Raw genomic sequence first — 19,094 nt, forward strand, 5'->3', positions numbered from 1 at the left:
CGTTGGGCTTGTGGGCAGAGAGACACTTAGCTTCGATAGTAGCGGAGCACATCTCGGGGGTGTCCAATCTTCAGGCGGATTGGCTGAGTCGCACGACCCTAGACGACGGCGAGTGGCAACTGGGGTCGGAGTTGTTTCTGAAGATATGCAGCAGATTCGGCACACCCCTGGTGGACCTGTTCGCCTCCCCCGTCAACACCCAGCTGCCGCGTTTCTTCACCCGCTTCCAGTCTCCGTCAGCGGAAGGAGCGGATGCTCTCGGGAGCCGGTGGCCCCCGGGCCTTCTTTATGCCTTTCCTCCCCTTCCCCTCGTTCCCTGTACGATAAGGAAGGTAGTCACAGAGGGGGCTCTCGTTATCCTGTTAGCCCCGTACTGGCCGAGGAGACCCTGGTTCGCGGACCTGGTCCAGCTGTCGGTAGCAGACCCCTGGAGGATTCCCCCAGGGGAGGTCGTTCTGAGTCAGGGGGCTTTGCATCACCCAGGGCCTCAGTGGCTTCATCTGACCGCCTGGCTATTGAACGGGGGATCCTGAGGGGGAGGAGGTTATCGTCGGGAGTTATAGCCACCTTAGAGGCGTCTAGGAGGCCGTCCACGGTTAGGATTTACAATGCCACGTGGAAGGCGTTTGCGAAGTGGTGTATTCCCTTGGGGTTGGATCCCTCTAGGGCTACCGTCCCGGACGTATTGGAGTTCCTTCAGAAGGGGTTAGAGGACGGTCTGTCGCATAATACGCTCCGGCGACAGGTGGCGACTTTGGCCACCATTCTGGGGGGGGAGGGTTCCCCCACCTTTTCTCGTTCTCCCTTGATTAAGCGCTTTCTTAAAGGGGCGGCTAACATCTGCCCACCTCCGGTTCATAGATTCCCGACCTGGGACCTCACTCTGGTCCTCAAGGCTCTGACAGGCTCCCCGTTCGAACCACTTAGGACGGTGCACATGCGCCTTCTCACCCTTAAGGTGGTGTTTTTGGTGGCCATTACATCGGCCAGGCGCATTTCAGAATTGGGGGCTCTTTCTTCTCGCAGTGATCTGTGTATAATCCACCAGGACAGGGTTGTCCTGCGTTTGGATCCTTCGTTTATCCCGAAGGTGAATTCTCATTTTCACAGGGCCCAAGAGGTTGTGCTTCCAAATTTTTGTCCCAATCCTGCAAGGGAGCAGGAGTTCGTGTGGCACAGGCTGGACGTTCGCCGCGCCGTCCGCATATACTTGAAACGGACGGAGGGCGTGAGGAGGACCGAGGCGTTGTTCGTCTCTTTTCAGCCGGGCTCGTTGGGACGTAAGGTGTCCTCTTCGACTATCGGGAGATGGACTAGGTTGGCCATAGTTGAGGCCTACAGTGCTTCCGGGGAAACTCCCCCGTCAGGAATCACTGCCCACTCCACCCGCAGTGCCGCTTCCACTGCGGCCTGGGCTACCAGAGCACCCTTCGAGGATATTTGCAGGGCGGCCACTTGGGCCTCTCCTACGCCTTTCATTAGGCACTACCGTTTGGATGCGTATGCCTCGGCCGAGGCACCTTTTGGGCGGCGGGTCCTCCAGAGGGTGGTGGCCGATCCTTCACCTGGGACCCAGTCTCCCCGCCCGGGGACGTAGCTTGGGTATGTCCCTTCTGTGACCCCTCCCTCCACTCTACTGGAAAAAGAACGTTGGTCTTACCTGAACGTTTTTTTCAGGAGATGTGGAGGGAGGGGTCACATTCCCACCCTAGTTAGACAGGGTCCGGGAGGTGTAGGATCGGGTGGCCCCGGGGGGGCTTTCCCTTGTCTTTGTTTGTTGTTACAGATACATGTCACGACATCGCGGAAACTGGGAACCAACGGGAGAAGCCGAAGGTTAAGAAGTTTTCTCTCAGTCAAATGGACCAATCAGGCTGTAATAACCCTTCTGTGACCCCTCCCTCCACATCTCCTGAAAAAAACATTCAGGTAAGACCAACGTTCTTTCTCTAAATATGTTGCCTATAATGAACTTTGGGGATCTTACTCTTTGCTCTTGAAATGTAAAATGGTTTGGTAATGAGGCTCTTAGTTCTGAAAAGAGCAGTGGTTTGCTGTTGTCAGCTACAGCTTCTAGAGCCCCTCCAAAAATTGCCACCAAACCAAAATATTTAATATGATAGAATGGAAGAGGTATTCAATATATGGAAAACAATTATATTAACTGTGTTTAATATCATTATATATAAATTAAATTGTGCTTAGTTGTTATCCTTGCACCAGAATTTTTGGAGTATTGTCCTCACCATGTTATTTGAAGGCCAAATGGACTTTCAACAGCCTTCCCTCTCTGAGGCAGAGGGAAAAATAAGCCAGAGATTGATTGATTCCTTCATTCTTCCTTCCTCACTCTCTTCCGGCCTTCCTTGTCTCCCTATCTGTCTGTCTAGAGAAGTCGTTTGGATGAGCAAAGATGTTCACTTCCAGCCACACTCAAGGTCAGTTTCCATTGCTCATTGTGTTTTTTGAATTAGTAATGATAAACCCGCAGCAAAGGTCCACACATTATTCTATGATGGGACAAGTTGCACCCTAGTATTTCAGCAGAATTTTAGTCAATAAACAACCTAGCAGGATGTTTTGCAGGTGAGATTTTGGGGGGTGGCGGGGTGGTGTGGTGTCGTGGTGTCTGTTCTTAAGGACTTGAAATAGCCTTCACTCCCAATTGAGTGAAATCCTCTCTTTCTCCATCATGGAATGAACAGCAGTCTTCTGTTTCTGTACAACTGTGGAGTTAGAATTGTTGGTGCAGGGAATGGACACCCTTATAGGAATGGGAGCAAGGCTTACAGTTTTTTTTGAGGGGGAGGGGCAGAAGTCACAATGGGTTGTATAGTGTGGGAACAGACTCACATATTTGGGCCTGTGCCCAATTTGAGTTTTCTCTGTTTTTTTATTTTCTTCCTTAACTCAAACCTTAGCTATGGCTTGCATTATGCTTTTAATGAAAATCCCATCCCTTAATGTGAGAGAACGTATACCATGACTTTTCAAAATTGTATCACTAAAATTTAGTAGTGCTGTCAGAGGAAGTCCAATATCTGTGGGTATCACTGTGAGTACTGATTAGAGGCAAATTGGAGTAGGGAGATAGCCATAGTCCAGGTGAGGGAAGAAGAGACATAAAAGAAATAGAAATTATTATACCAATAAAGGAAAATTAATATTAATATAAATCAATACCCTTTATACGGTAGTATTGGCTTATTGTAGACTTCAAAGTTATATTACTCTAGTCATGCTAGCTGGGAATTCTTGCCTCTAAGGGGAAGACAGAAAACAGAGCAAAGGAAACCACCATTGTTTGTGTATATTTCAGTGTTCAGAAAAATAGACCATTTTGGTCTAGTGATTAAGGCACTAGGCTGTAATCCCAAGGTCTGTGAGTTCCAGTCCCACTTTAGGCATGAGAGCCAGGAGGTGGCTTTCATGCCTAAATCACTCTCTTAGCCCAACCCACCTGTGATGATTGCTATGGGAAAAATAGGAGGAGGAAAAAATATTGGGGCCATTCACCAACTTGAATTATTTCTAAAAATAATAAAGGTGGAATATTAATTAATTAAAAACAAACAAATACATAAACGAAGTGTTCCAAAGCAGACTGATCTTCCAAAACTGGCACCTTCTAATTGTACTGAGACTGCAGAGCCAAGAATTCCCAGTCAGCATGACTAGAATTGTTAGATACCAGAAACATTGTAAACATTGGTTTACACCAAGGTCCTCTGTTCCGGCGGGAACAGAGATTCAATCTGATTGGTCGAAGGGTCTGACAGCTCCCTATAAAAGGGCTGCTGTCAGACTGAACCTTCGCTAGATTGTACATAGTTGACTTCTGTAATAAAGAGCTGTTTGTTACACGAGCCTGAGTGTGCCTTCATTCACCCGATCTAACAAGAATAATACAACTTCAAAGTTCACAATAAATAAACCAATACTATCATATAAGGGGCCTTAATTCAGGAATACTTCCAAATAACTCTGGAAGAGCAAGATGAAAAGGAATGGCAAGATGAAAAGGAAAAGTCACTTTTTGCACCTATTTCTTGTTCTCTTGTGATTGTAAGTGTAATTGTGTGCCATCTAGCAATTGCACTACTTTAGTTGAATGTTTCTTTATGCATGCCATAAAATATCCCTCTGATTTTTTTTCTTTGATTCAATCATGTCTGGTTCTTCAAGATTCCCTTGGCAAGTTTTCTTGGCAAGGTTTTTTTCAGAATTTTTTTGCCATTGTCTCCTTCCTCAACCTGAGAGAAAGTGACTGGCTCAAGGTTACCCAACTGGCTTTGTGCCTAAAGTGGGACTAGAAATCACAGTCTCCCAGTTTCTAGCCTAACACCTCAACTACTACAACAAACTAACTGTCTTCGCTATGATTTACAATAAAGCATAAAACCAAAGTTAAACAAAGGATGCGATTCCAAGAACTATTCAACTTTTCAAAGAACTGTCCTGTCTAAACATACTTTTAAAGCCTTTTATTAAAAAGGAAGGGGGACACGATGGCTCAGTGGCTAAGACGCTGAACTTGTCAATCAGAAAGGTCAACAGTTTTATGGTTCGAATCCCTAGCACCGCCCCCTAGAGTCGGGAACAACTAGTACATATGTGCGAGGGGAACCTGTATCTTTACCTTTATTAAAAAGAAATGTTCTTGAATTCAATTGGATTGTGATTATTTCATCCATGCAGTTTCCTTGGCACTGTTATGGGAGTGGGTTTTTTGGATGCATGTTTTGACTTCCCCAGTCTAGCCTACAATTTACAGATTATCGCACATCAAAATACAAACCAGAACTGATCCTCTTTAGCTTCTGACATTAGTCAAGATTCTGTTACCCACTAAAACATAATCTTTACATAATCTATCAAACAGGTCAATTGCCTGAACTCAGCAAGAAGCACCTTACAGGCTTTTAAAGTGGTAATCAGCCTCTCTCATTAACTAGAAATAAACTGGCAGACACTTCAATGGTCTTCACGTCTTACAAGTCTTTCAACGACCAGCTTAGCTCGAGTTCTTGTAGGAAGCCATGGAGATGACCTTGGAAAAGTTGTCAAGGCAACAATGGGTGTTAAAGCATGTATTAATGTTGGAAGTGGGAGAAGGGTATTAGAAAAAAAACTAAGATTTATTCTTTCCTCGTTTACTGGAATAGGAGGAGGAGGAGGAGGGAAGGAAAAACATAGGCAGGCTTACAAGATTTTATTACTACAGCTGATCTCCATAAAGTGTAGTGTTTAATTTTCCTGTGGAGTCAGTTTCATGATCTGTTCTACCATGTAGAGTTGAAAGTTGAATACAAACTGGAAGTTTCTGAATTAGAGGCATAGACAACGTTACAAAGAGTGGGTTACAGTATTCATGCCTAAGCCTGATCTAGAAGCATTCGTAATATTATAACACTGGCATTTCTGCCACAGCAGATGGCAACATCCAGCAGACAGATCTGTTTAGTATTTAAATAGGATACCATCACGAAATCCCACCATAGACTATTTCGGGAATTTTTAAAAAAACCATCCTGGAAAAAAGCACCCAAACCATTGTTGCCAAAAAAAAACTATATCAGTAATCTTTGACTTACAACCATTCATTCAGAGTTTAGACAGTGCTGATAAAAATGACCCATTATGGCTGTTCATACAGTTGTGCTGTCTTTGAAAAGTCTTTGCCAAGATAACCAGGTTTAGAAAGGCAGAGCAACTTTCTGAAGACCCAGGGAGCCACAGAAAAGAAATGTTCACCAGAGAAGCTGAGTCCAAAAAGTAGTGTAATAGCAGCTGAGGGCAAAAGCTGAAAGGTCATTGCAGGGAACTGAGAGCCCAAGGAGGTGGGTGAATGAATTCATGCTGGGGTAGGCTGGGGTAACCCAATATACAAGCAGTCTAAGCCAGTGGTGAAATTCAAAAATGTTCCCTACCAGTTCTATGGGTGTGGCTTGGTGGGTACGATTTGGTGGTCATGTGACTGGGTGGGCATAGCTTGGCGGTCATGTGACTGGGTGGGCATGGCTTGGCAGTCATGTGACTGGGTGGGCATGGCTTGGTGGTCATGTGACTGGGTGGGCATGGCTTGGTGGTCATGTGACTGGGTGGGCATGGCCAAATCAATGTCACAATGTAAAAGCAGCTGGACGTCATACAAAATGGCTCCTGCAACAAGCAGGAACCTCACAGACAATCAGACGCAGATGATTTTTAAAGCATTTTTTTACTACCAGTTCTGGTGAATAGATAGTAAAAAAATGCTTTAAAAAAGTAAAAACAAGTTCCGACGATCTCGTAGCACAACTGATTGTCACACAGCTGATCATCGGATATTTTTTTTTTTTTACTTTTTAAAACATTTTTTACTACCGGTTCGGACGAACTGGCCTGAACCAGCATGGTGCAGGATAGAGATTGGGAGGGGAAATTGGTGGTTGGGGGAGTTGGAGGCAGTCCTTTACCGGAGGCTCTGGGCTGGGAAAGATCAAACCCAGGTGGGGGCAAGTACTTGCTTGATGATCCATGATTCTTAGTAAACAACTACAACAGGGTGTGCCAGGAGTGCTGTCAAAAATCATTGCAGTCATGTGATGTTTCAGACAATAGCAACAAATACAATGATGGGTCTAGAAGCTAAAACCTATGAAGAACACCTAAAGGAACTGAGTATTTTTAGCTTAATGAAGAAAAGATTGATGGGAGACATGATAGTAATCTTCCAATACTTGAAGGATATTGGGAAAGGGTATTGGGAAAGGGCATTGATTTATTATTCATAGCACCTTAAGGTAGAACAAGAAGCAATGGGTGGAAACTCGTCAGAAGGAGATCCAACCTGGAAATAAGGAAGAATTTCCAGACAGAACTATTTAGCAGTGGAACAGCTTTCCTCCCAGAGCTGTGGATGCTCCATTGCTGGAGTTTCTCAAGAAAAGATTGGACTATTATTTATCTGAGATGATATGAGGACTTCTGTCTTGGTCAGGGGGTTAGATTAGAAGACCTACACGGTCCTTTCCAACCCTGTGATTCTACAAAATGCTACAGAAACTGCCACCCAGCAGGGTGTCTAATTGCAAAAGCGCTTTTTCTCGGAGCGCTGGCTAAACCTATTTTGGTGGGATTCTTAAAGGTTGTGTTTGTGCATGCTTTTGAGGAACCAAGGTTAAGAATTCTCTATATAAAAGGCTCTTAGAAAAGACTCAAACTCAGCCATTTCTGACAATTGATTCTGTACATTGTGCTGTCAGAAATAAACTTCACTTTTGGTTCAAGCAACTTCCCGTATTGAAATTGAATTGAAATTGAATTTGTTAGCCGCACCCTCTCCAAAAGGACTCGGGGCGGCGTACAATAAAACACATGCAATATACAAAGACAAATAAACACATACACATACATGTACCTGGAGGAGGTAACACTCATAAAATATATATAAAAATACAATTAAAATAGCTATTTAAAACACCCTCAGTTAAAAATTACAAAATTTAAAAAACCTGTCAGGAGCAATATAAAACTATGGTTGAGCCAGGCCTGCTAATTGGAAGAGGTGGGTCTTGAGCTTTACACGGAAGGAGCGGAGGTCAGAGGTAATCCTGATATCAGGGGGGAGGTCATTCCACAGGGCTGGGCCCGCCACAGAGAAGGCTCTGCTCCTAGGCGCCGCCCCCCGACACTGTTTGGTGGACGGCACCTGGAGAAGTCCCTCTCTGTGCGAGCGAATTGGTCGTAGGGATGTATGTGGCAGGACGCGATCCCGCAGGTAACTAGGTCCTGTGCCATGAAGCGCTTTAAAGATCGTTATCAAAACCTTGAAACGCACCCGATAGACCACAGGAAGCCAGTGCAGCTCGCGCAGGAGAGGTGTTACATGGGAGTACCTAGTACTCCCCATAATCACCCGCGCGGCCGCATTCTGGACCAACTGCAGTCTCCGAGTGCATCTCAAGGGAAGCCCCATGTAGAGAGCATTGCAGTAGTCCAGGCGAGACGTCACCAGCGCATGAGTGACTGTGCGTAAGGCATCCCGGTCCAATAGGGGGCGCAATTGGCGCACCAGGTGAACCTGGTGGAACGCCCCCCTTGCCACAGCTGTCACATGGTCGTCCATGGACAGCTGGGCATCCAGGAGGACGCCCAAATTGCGCGCCCGCTCCACGGAGGCTAGCTGTACGCCCCCAATGGCCAGAGATGGAAACAGCTGGTTGAACCGGGGGGCCGGAACCCACAGCCACTCCGTCTTGGAGGGGTTGAGTTTGAGTCGGTTGCCATCCATCCAGACCCGTACGGCTTCCAAGCACCGGGACATCACTTCGACGGCCTCGTTGGGGTGGTTCGGGGTGGAAATGTACAGCTGGGTATCATCAGCGTACAGATGATATCCCACCCCGAAACCACGAATGATCTCGCCCAGCGGCTTCATGTATGTGTTGAACAGGAGTGGCGAGAGGACCGACCCCTGTGGCACCCCACAAGTGAGGGGGCTTAGGGTCGACCTCTGCTCCCCTGCCAACACACGTTGCGTCCGACCGGAGAGGTAGGAGTCGAACCACCGCAAAACGGTGCCCCGAACCCCCAACCCCTCCAGTCGGTGCAACAGGATACCATGGTCGATGGTATCAAAAGCCGCCGAGAGGTCTAATAGGACCAGGATAGAGGAACAACCCCTATCTCTGGCCCTCCAGAGATCTTCCACCAACGCGACCAAGGCCGTCTCCGTGCTGTGCCCGGGTCGGAAGCCGGACTGGCGCGGGTCTAGATAATCATTTTCCTCCAGATGTCGTGGAAACTGAGAAACTACCACACTCTCTACAACCTTTGCTAAAAAGGGAAGGTTGGAGACAGGACGATAATTGGCTAGCTCCGTTGGGTCCAGGGAAGGCTTCTTGAGTAAGGGTCTCACCACCGCCTCTTTCAAGGCGGCCGGAAGAGACCCCTCGCCCAACGAAGCGTTCACTAGGCCCAGGAGCCAGTCACGTGTAACCTCCCAGGATGCCAGTACAAGCCAGGAGGGACACGGGTCTAGCAAACATGTGGTAGGTCGCAGCCGTCCATGCAATCTGTCCAAATCCTCGATGGCAACCAAGTCAAACTCCTCCCAGAGTGGTCTCCCAAGACTCGCCTCGGACGTCTCCACTAGACCACTGAAAGGGACCCATTCCTTCCGGATTTGAGCGATTTTATCCTGCAGATATTTCCCAAATTCCTCTGCCCTGCCCTGTAAAGGGGCTTCCCGCAGCCTCTGAAACAGAAGGGAGCGGGTCACCCGAAACAGGGCGGCAGGGCGGTTCTCTGCGGATGCAATGAGAGCGGCACAATATTGACGTTTGGCCACTCTCAATGCCACAAGGTACGTCCTTAAATGGGTTCGTACCTGTGCTCGGTCAAATTCGGAACGGGAGGATCTCCAACGACTCTCTAGGCGTCTCTTGCGGCGTTTCATCACCCTTAGCTCCTCAGTAAACCAAGGGGCCAGGGTGGTTCGTTGCCGCAGGAGAGGCCGCAAAGGCGCCACTCGGTCTAAGGCCCCGGTAGTCGCGCTGTCCCATGCGATCACCAGGTCCTCTACCCGGTGGCGGGTCAGGTCTACAGGAGGTGGCCCAAGCTCCATCTGGAACTTATCTGGTTCCATCAGGCACCTGGGGCGGAACCATCTAATATCTTCCGGCTCCGCCTCCCCGCAGCAGGGGGTAGCACCAGGGAAGTCAAGTCGGAGAAGTGAGTGATCTGACCATGACAGGGGAGTGATGGTTGAATCCCCTACTCCCAGATCACTCATCCACTGGCCAGAGACAAAAACAAGGTCCAGCGTGTGGCCTCCCTCGTGTGTCGGGCCCTGCATCAATTGAGTCAGGTCCATGGCTGTCATGGAAGCCATGAACTCCCGAACCCCCTCGGATGCTTCTCCCACCGATGGCAAGTTGAAATCCCCCATCACTAAAAGTTTGGGGGTCTCAACCGCCACCGATGCGATCAGCTCGAGGAGTTCAGGCAGGGCCGCTGATGTATAGCGAGGAGCCAGGTATACTATCAGCAGGCCCAACTGTCTCCCTGGGCCCCACCTCACGACAAGGGACTCACACCCGGATGTCTGCGGCACAGTGGACTCCCTCGGCTCTAAGCCTTCCCGGATGATCACTGCTACCCCACCGCCCCTTCCCTGGGCCCGAGGCTGGTGAAATGCTCGATAACCTGGTGGGCACATTTCCACGAGGGGTAAACCTCCCTCGTGGCCCAACCAGGTCTCCGTTATTCCTGCGAGGTCCGGCTCCCCCTCAAGAATTAGATCGTAGATGAGGGGGGCCTTATTAACAATGGACCTCGCATTGCATAACAACAGCCTCAGGCCCTGGGTCTGCAGATCCTGACCACCTAGTATGCGGGGGTTGGTACAAGCGACCGGGTGTGACCAACAACCACGGTCTCCCAACCGACTACGGGTTCTTAATCTGTCCTCGTGCCTGCCCCTCCCCACAACCGTTGGAATCAAAGAGCCCTGTATTGGAACGATAACCTCCCTCTCCTCCTCCTTTCCACTCCCTCCCCTCAAGACCATACCTGGTGACCTGGCTCTATCATCACTCCTGACCTCCACCCACCCCCCAACCCTGGAACCCCTACAAATTCTTAAAAAACACTTTACTAAAAAAAAACCTTAATTTACGCTTCCTCCACCTCTCTGGGTTAATAAACCCGTCCTCAAGGTGGGCCCTCGAGAGGGCTGGAGTATTCTTTACTCTCTGCTTGGAAACAAACTTGGTAAGATTTCTTTTCAACACTCCTATATATTTACTAATGGCCTCTATGTGCTTTTAGAGAGAAGAGGAATACATCCCATACCCCAGCATCCATGAGGTGAGTCAATGATGGTTTCAGTTCATATGTTTTAATTGAACAAAGCTAAGTCTGGTTCAGATTTGTCAGCTAAAGGAGGCTCAAGTATTACTTTGGGTGATTGCACATCTGAGTTCTTTGATAGGGTTTTTGGTCTCCAGATCTAGTTCCTTTTTTGAGATTAATCCATAGCTATTTCAGGAGGATGAATTCCTTGAGCTCTGAAGTAGAAGGAGGATGTTGAGATATGCTTCATAAAAGTTGTAATCCAATTCATCTGGAAGAAGTGGAGTGAGGAGGGGTGATTTAAAGGGTTCCGATGTGTATAGCTATGGAATTTGATTAATTTCAAATGCAAGTGCAGATTCCCTGTCTTCTTTCTTAAAAGGTATTACAGAGGGGCTGGCCATACCCTCTAATCATCTTACCACAGTTTGGAGGTTACTGGATTGAAGGGACCTCTCACAGCCTCCCTGTATCAGCCCCTGAATTGCAAGACTTGCCTTCTCCTTGCAGTGGCAAAGTGAGGTTGGAGTGCGATCCAACAGCAAAGCTGTACCGCAAACACTTCCTGGGAAAGGTAAAAGCTTACATTATTCAACATACTCCAAACCTTTATATTGTAGGTGTTTTCTTTGTAATAATTTGCAGTATAAATCAGTGGATACAACTTGGTTAAGAAAGCAAAACACTTTACATCAATGTTAAAAATGTTACTTTTCAAGTAATTTTATTGAAGATTCAAACTTGAAATTTACTACGTCAACTCAATTTTTAATTTTATTATAGTATAGTACTCTACTCGGCTGGAGTAGAGAAAAAAAGACATAGAGAGCGTAATATTATCAGTATAAAATAACCTCAAAATTAATCAACTTCATAATAAAAAATAAAAAAGGCTTGGGAAATTATGTAATCAACAGAACAGTTCCAAAACTTTATTTCTATTGTTTGAAAGTCTTGCACTATGCTAGAAAAAAATGAATTCAAATTCAAACAGACAACACATACCCTGTAAATCGAGAATAGATATTTTTTTTGTTCCAGCACTTAGCTTATCCCTTGCCAAAAATTATTGATGGTTTGATTGATTTACAGTCTGATACAGTCTGATAAGGTATACTGATAATTGTAATCAAAAAGAACATAAGCATCTTGAATGCTTAATGTTTATCCATATTAACATATTTATCCTGCTAATGTTAGACCCAAATGTTTTCAATGTATAACTGCTGCATTACATTCAGTATTGAAATGTAGTACAAAGGCATATAAAACAATCCATCTGTTTATCAGAATTGTTACTATGATCCAATGGGATCCAGCCTGACTTCCTCTAATTTATAGAATAACCAAGCAGGATATTGTACATGTATTTATTTATTTATTTATTTATTTATTTATTTATTTATTTATTTATTTATTTATTTATTTATTTATTTATTTATTTTTTATTTATTTATTTATTTATTTATTTATTTATTTATTTATTTATTTATTTATTTATTTATTTATTTAATTTATAAACCGCTCCCTCTCCCCGAAGGGACTTGGGGCGGTGTACAGTCAAAAGTTAAAATACCATATACATAGAATACCATATACATAGAAAAAACATCAGAGTATGAAAACCTGTCTATAAAATATAACATTGTGTATGTGTGAGAGAGAAAATACATTAAGAATACAGAATTGGTGACAATAATTTATGGTGTATAACTTGACATAGATCAATACATTTATACAATAACTATTAATTGTCCTCTATGATTCACTGGTGGAGTGGATGCAGTGGTGGAATTCAATTTTTTTTACTACCAGTTCTGTGGACGTGGCTTTGTGGGCGTGGCAGGGGAAGGATACTGCAAAATTCCCATTCCCTTCCCAACCCACTAACCTGCTTTCCAGCTCCATTCTCCTGTTCAGGGCAAGAAAAGAAGATCAGCTGGGAGGCAGTGGGGGCGGGGTCAGCCTGTTTGCCGATTCTCCGAACTACTCAAAATTTCCACTACCAGTTCTCCAGAATCTATCAGAACTGGCTGAATACCATCTCTGAGTAGATGCCAGAATTCTGAGTTCTGTGATGTAATGTCCTGAGCAGTCCTAACATCCCGGGCTTTCGTTTGGCTCCGAGTTTGCGGTCTGGTCATGTGTTCATGGCGTGTGTCAGTTTGCTTTGTGTGGGGGTCGGAGAGGACAAATCCAAACCACTAGCCCTCTGGAGAGCCGAAACAGAAACCTCCCACAAGACAGACACACACACCAACAAACTCCACAGACTAGAAAAACACCAGAAGGCCAACCCCCCTCCACAGCAACTCATGAAACAAACAGTACATATCAGACAGGACCCTCACCATAGCAGAAACCAATGTCCTTTCCAAAGGATTCAACATTGCAGTTGCCCCCAAACGCATCCCCACAGAAATCATCATGTGCGGAGTTGAAGCTATCCTAACCAAAATCAACGCAGTTTTCCTGGCAAGTGGTTTCCTGGCAAGTGGTTTGTCCTTGCCTGCTTCCTAAAACTGAGAGTGAGTGACTGGCCCAAGATGGCCTAGCTAGCATTGTACCTAAGGCAGGACTAGAACTCCCAGTCTCCAAAGTTTGTAGCCTGATGCCTGGGTTACATGAGGTGGGTTAGTCAACATTTGTAGGAGAGACAGAGCCTGTTCATTTATTTGCTTATTTTCAAGCATCGTAAGATAAGACAATCATTTTGATGTCTTTGTTTTAGGAGCATCAGAATTTTTATGCCAATGATTCAGCTTTGGGCTACTTGGTTCTTTCTGTGAAGTATGAACAGGTTGAAGGGCAAGACAATCTTCATCTGTTGCTGAGGTAAAATTGCCCTTTGATGCCACCACCCTCATGATATCACAGGGCTAGTCAGCCTTTTCAGTAAGTTCTCCTTCCATTTGTTGGTTTTCTAAAGCTTGTTTTAAATCGGCCATTGCCGGTCCTTGTCCCAGTTTGTTTTGTAAACTTTTCTCAGCAACTTGTTCAGTTAGGTTCATTTCTGCCGATATAAGAAATGTCCACAAGTCTCCTTGGTGTGACAATTAATGTACATGTAGCAGAAATTGCCGCTGTACGTCTTTCTCTCCAGCAAATTAGATTGTGGTGAGAGAAAAGTGGCTGTAACCCATCAGGGATGATTGCTTGGTTGCTCATTAATTTATTCTGTTTTTTTCTTGTTGCTGAAACAGAGCTCGAGCGTCTACCAAGCATGATCTCATTCCCATATCCTGCCTGACAGAGTTTCCTAATGCTGTCCAAATGGCCAAAGTAAGTGTTTCAAGCTTTACTCTTTTTCTATCAAAGCCTGGCTTGGGCTTTTGCTATTTAAGTCTCTGCTGTGATGGTTTCAAATGTTCCATGAAAACTGTGACTCCTTCAGTTACGTTATTGCAGCAACTATTATGACAATTCTCCAAGGTTGGGTGGAGAACCTTTACCTATTCAGGGATTACATGTGTATGTACAGGCATACATGTGGAGATATATGTTGCCCTTATACCCCTATCCTTCATATATGTCCACATGCAAGATCATTGATCCAGATCAATATATTTCTACAATCTATCCACAGTGGAGAAAAAAAGCAATGTAGAGTAGTTGGAGAAGGAGAAGATGCTATAAATCTCTACAGGAATGAAGGATCTACTGAATTGGTTAGATCTAGGTCCCTGATGGATCAGGAAATTTCCTGGATGTACTGGAGGAATTTCCTGCCTCACCTGTCAGCAATATTGTTAAAACCCTGGGCAATTTGTGGAACACAGTTGGCAATATGGTTCTTATGGCCCTCTTCTTTCAGTAGCACCTTGGATTTATCAGGAAAGCTGAGGAAAGCTTAAGGAAATTGGCGGAGGGCTTGAGTATGGGACTGGCTTTATGACTGGAAGATGATTAATTCTTCCATGGGTGATATATGCCTTTCCCTTTAGTTGAAGATCTCGGTTATATAAACTTTATTTTTAAAAAAGCTCTTCCTGGGCCTGGAAAATCTTTGAAATTATACCGTAGAAAGTATCTACACATGGATCACATGACTGAAAAGGTAGGGGCAGCAAAGTTCCAGGTGTTTCTTGACATAATTATTTGGATCCATTTCAAATAAGAGTTTTTCCTATGAGGCTAAGACTGGTCTGGTTGCCTTGGATTATGCCCTATGGCAGAACCTGGGAGGAGATGAATGTGATCCTTCTAGTTTTCCTGGAATTCTCAAGAGCTGCAATTGCCAACCCCAATGGATCCTTGTGGACCGTGTGCTGGAACTGGTATATTTTGCAGTAATTCAAATCATTTGGATGCACCCCAAAGGTGAGGTTGTATGAACTATTGCTCAACATCTAGATCCCTGATTTATGGAAATCCAGAGGACTCAATTTCAATTTCATGTTGTTTATCATCTACATGAAACTGCTGTGGGAGGTCATTGGCAAATTTGGAATATCATAATGTCAGCTCCACGCACCTCATTATCTATTTCAAAGGAAGCAGTGAGTAATTAGACTGTTGATTAAATTCCGATTGGATGGAGAAAAACAAGCTGAAAAAATGTTGAGGTGCTACTGGTAAGAAGAATGTGTGACTTGAAGCTTAAAATGGAATGTGTTTGGAATGGGATTGTTCTCCTCCAGAAAGAGCAAATTTCCAGTCTAGGAAAGCCTCCTAGATTTGAGCTGTCATTCAGTTGGTAGGGGATAGCTGTGGGGAGAAGCATGTTTTCACAGCTATAAGCAATGGACTAATTGCCAGTCATTCCTACAATCCTAATCACATTCTAGATACATCCTGTCCCAACTACTGCTTTATGTGGGGCTGCCCTTAGCAGGTTTCTACAAATTGTAACTGATGTAAATTGTTGTGGACAAGCTACTGATTCCTGGAAGGAACATCAATCATAAGATTGAGAGATCTTCACTGATTGCCAATTGCATATTGGGGCCATTTACATTTTTGGTTTTGACCTTGGCATTCCTAAACAGCTTAGGACATAAATATCCAATGTTCTCAATATAAAGCTTCCAATAGTTTCTTGGCTGGCTCCTTTTCTGTTGAATGGCTCCTTTGCCCATTGAATCCTTTACTTTCATTCACCTAATGCAGCAATCTTCTCCAACCTGGCAACTCTTCATTTTGGTACCTTTGTAAGATGAATGGAAGAGAATTATTAACATTAATTATTAAGAGGTTGACTGGTGGGGGACTAAGTATAATGGTTTCTTTTCAGCTAACCTGCATGTAAAACTCCCAAGTATATATGCTTCATCCAGTCTTAATAGTGCAACAGTTTAACCAATTACAGGTTTAAAACCTACATTTAATTTCAAAAGCCCACATTTAATTGCATTGAAAATTTATAAATGCGAGTTTAATAATTGAACAAGGAATAAATTAAAAGACAAATACCTTGCAAATGCAAATCTGTTGAAAATGCAATGCCTCCTATGACTTGTATTAATCATAATGGTCCTTTGGCTAGGAAGTCAGGTTCCTACATTAGGAATGCTAAGTCCTCCTACTTTGCCTTGCAGCTGCTCTGTGAAGATGTGAATGTTGACCGCTTCTTTCCTGTGCTGTATCCTAAGGTAACCCCTATATGTTTCTGAATGTAGAAAAAAATACAGATATTTTTTTCTCCAACCAGCTGCCTGCTAATTCAAGCTTTTTCTCCCTCTCCTAGGCTTCCCAACTCATTGTTGCATTTGATGAACATGTCATCAGCAATAACTTCAAGTTTGGTGTCATCTACCAAAAATTTGGGCAGGTAAAAATACTTTTCACTCTCACACCTGTTGCTCATGTATAAGTGGGGAAACTGGAAACAAACTTCCATTCCTTCCATTGCATCCTCCCTCTCTTCTGCTGCTTGAATATAGTCAATTATTTCTTGTTAATCTTATGCCCGCTGTTCTCAGGCACTTCTGTCTTATCTTCAGTCATCAAAAACAGCAGCAGTGAGAAATAACAGGCACGGTTGGTGGGAAAAGGTTACTTCAAAGGTTGGAGCCATTTTAGGACACGTTACTCTTTTTGAAGAAAAAGGTCAATTGCCTTTTGGAAAATTATAAAGTAGTATACCTATTATTAGAGATGTGGACTTCGGGGGATTTTTTTCTTCTGCAAATGAATTTGATTCTACCTTAATATTCTGCATGTCTATTTGGACTACATTATTTGATGTGAAAAAATCAAAATCTAGTCCATTTAACGATCCATCCACTGTACATTCAAAGAAATTAAAAGCTTTGATGGTACAGAGAAAAAATGCTTTTAGTGTAACGATGGAAACAATGTTGGGCAATAGATAATCAAATTCCATATAGTTTTGAAACTGCTACATTTGTTTCAAGTGGAAAATATTCTGCAGCACATTTTGATCTGAGAAAGTTTTCTGATTCCACAGCTTTGCAGCTTACAGCACAATAACTCTGCCAGCATCTTCATTCTTATGCTTTTGTTTTAAAGTGCCAAATAGAAAATGAGTACTCAAGCCGCAATAAAAAAACCTAAACAAAATTAACACTTTTCTAAAATGGTAAAACATAGATTAGTAGAGACTGTTTCATGCAGGAAGACACTGCATATACCTCCTCCCTTTGCTGTAAACGTAATATTTATTTCCCCCCACCATACAGAAAGAGTTTTTCAGGCTAGAGTAAAGTAGATATTGAGTTTTCTGTTCCATGTTCAAGCCATGTCTAGAAAATCTTGGCTATTGTTTGAAGAGCTGATCAGATGAAAGGGGGGGGGGGAGTTCCTCCAAGAAGACTTATAACCCTACCCTTGTTAACTGTGAGCAGACCAGACTGCTGTTGCTCTTTATTGTCCTGTCATGGTTCTTATGAGACATCCTGAAGGGCCCTCGGCCAAGAACCACTAGAATCAGCATCAAAATCACTTTTCTTGTGTATTTAAATATTGTGCTGTGCTATACATTAACATAAAGTTTAATTTCAGTGCAGTATCTTTGGAATTACAAAACCAGAGAGTTGTTTTTCATAGGCTTCATGAGGGATATGGCTGGGCCAACCAAGAAAAAAGGCAGCTTGGTACTTGGTACTAGGCCTTGTCTTTAGGCCCATCCTAAATGATGTTCCATCATTCTGTAGGTCAGGGAAAAATGAAGTATTGAACAGGAAGAGAAGTTTTATTTTTCTACTAACATTTTTAATATTCTTTTTTTCTTGAAAAGCAAATATTGGAATGCATATTTCACCCCAGATACATTTTACTCTGGTAACAATTCTTTAAAGAGGTTGACAAGGCTTCACCCAGTGAAGTGAATAACTTACTGTGATTGAACCTCAGCTATACACCATTTCAGACTTATATCCTTTGTACAAAAGGATCCTTAGGATAATTTAAGAAAGAATGATAAATGACTATCTCCTCCCACTTCCTTTTCTTCTCTTTTTTACTCCCAGACCACAGAGGAAGAAGTCTTCAGTAATACAGAAGAGAGTTTAGGCTTCTTAGAGTTTTTAGATCTCCTAGGCGATAGGATCCAGCTGCAGGATTTTCGTGGGTAAGTGCTATCCATGTCAAGCCTACTACCAAATTATTTTTCCTGTGTTGCTCTTGATGGCCTTCTTTTTAAAAAAATAATTTAAAATATACTTTTATTGAAGTTTTTAATAAACACTGTAAAAAATAATACAAGCAAAACTAGAAGGAAAAAGTGTAGGAAGTGCAGAAAAAAAAAAAGAACAAAAGGAAACGAAAAGGCAACAATAATAAATAATAAGGAAGCGTTTTCCAAGCTTTGCCACACAAAGCATAAGATAACATTTCACCCACTTTTAAAGTTACAAATAAAAACCCTTATCCCCATAGCCTAACTATTTATCTTTTCAGATGGTTCAGCAAAAGCACATTAGGAGTTATCAGAAATATTAAACAAATAATTTATCCCTGATCAAAGAGTCCAAATTTATGATATTTCTTTTTGCTTTTTACAATTTTAGCCTTTAAATCAGGGGTGTCAACTCGTGTCATCACATGACGTATCATGATTTTTTTCCTCTTCACTAAACCATGGGTGGACGTGGCCAGCGCGTGATGCATCCAGCCCGCGGGCCATGAGTTTGACACCCCTGCTTTAAATCATTCCAGTGGGTTTGATTTCTCATCAATCTTTGGCCTTCAAGACATTCCAACCTACTTTATAAAACCCATAAAAAGACCCTGTCCATGATTCTTGTTGCATCTGTTCCATATCCAGATCTTTTTCTTGATTTGTCCTTCGTATT

General features: G+C 43.7%; 1 protein-coding gene across 10 annotated transcripts in view; it reads left to right on the forward strand.

Annotated features, from left to right (window-relative positions):
* Positions 1-19,094, forward strand: part of LOC309387786 (rap1 GTPase-activating protein 1-like) — a gene marked incomplete at its 3' end in the record, with an annotated part of 81,349 nt that overhangs the window by 25,042 nt on the left and 37,213 nt on the right. For all 10 annotated transcript variants that reach the window (XR_014174662.1, XR_014174663.1, XR_014174664.1 and 7 more), the window contains exons 4-11: positions 2,391-2,438; positions 10,816-10,854; positions 11,222-11,413; positions 13,571-13,674; positions 14,043-14,121; positions 16,377-16,430; positions 16,526-16,609; positions 18,270-18,370. Coding sequence is in view for 6 of the 10 variants with exons in the window: in XM_081944601.1 (XP_081800727.1) it covers positions 2,391-2,438; positions 10,816-10,854; positions 11,222-11,413; positions 13,571-13,674; positions 14,043-14,121; positions 16,377-16,430; positions 16,526-16,609; positions 18,270-18,370 (701 nt within the window). The remainder of the gene's footprint in view (positions 1-2,390; positions 2,439-10,815; positions 10,855-11,221; positions 11,414-13,570; positions 13,675-14,042; positions 14,122-16,376; positions 16,431-16,525; positions 16,610-18,269; positions 18,371-19,094) is intronic.

The sequence above is a fragment of the Natrix helvetica genome (genome assembly GCF_964273705.1).
Source record: "Natrix helvetica genome assembly, chromosome: 2".
In the NCBI taxonomy this organism is placed as follows: Eukaryota; Metazoa; Chordata; class Lepidosauria; order Squamata; family Natricidae; genus Natrix; species Natrix helvetica.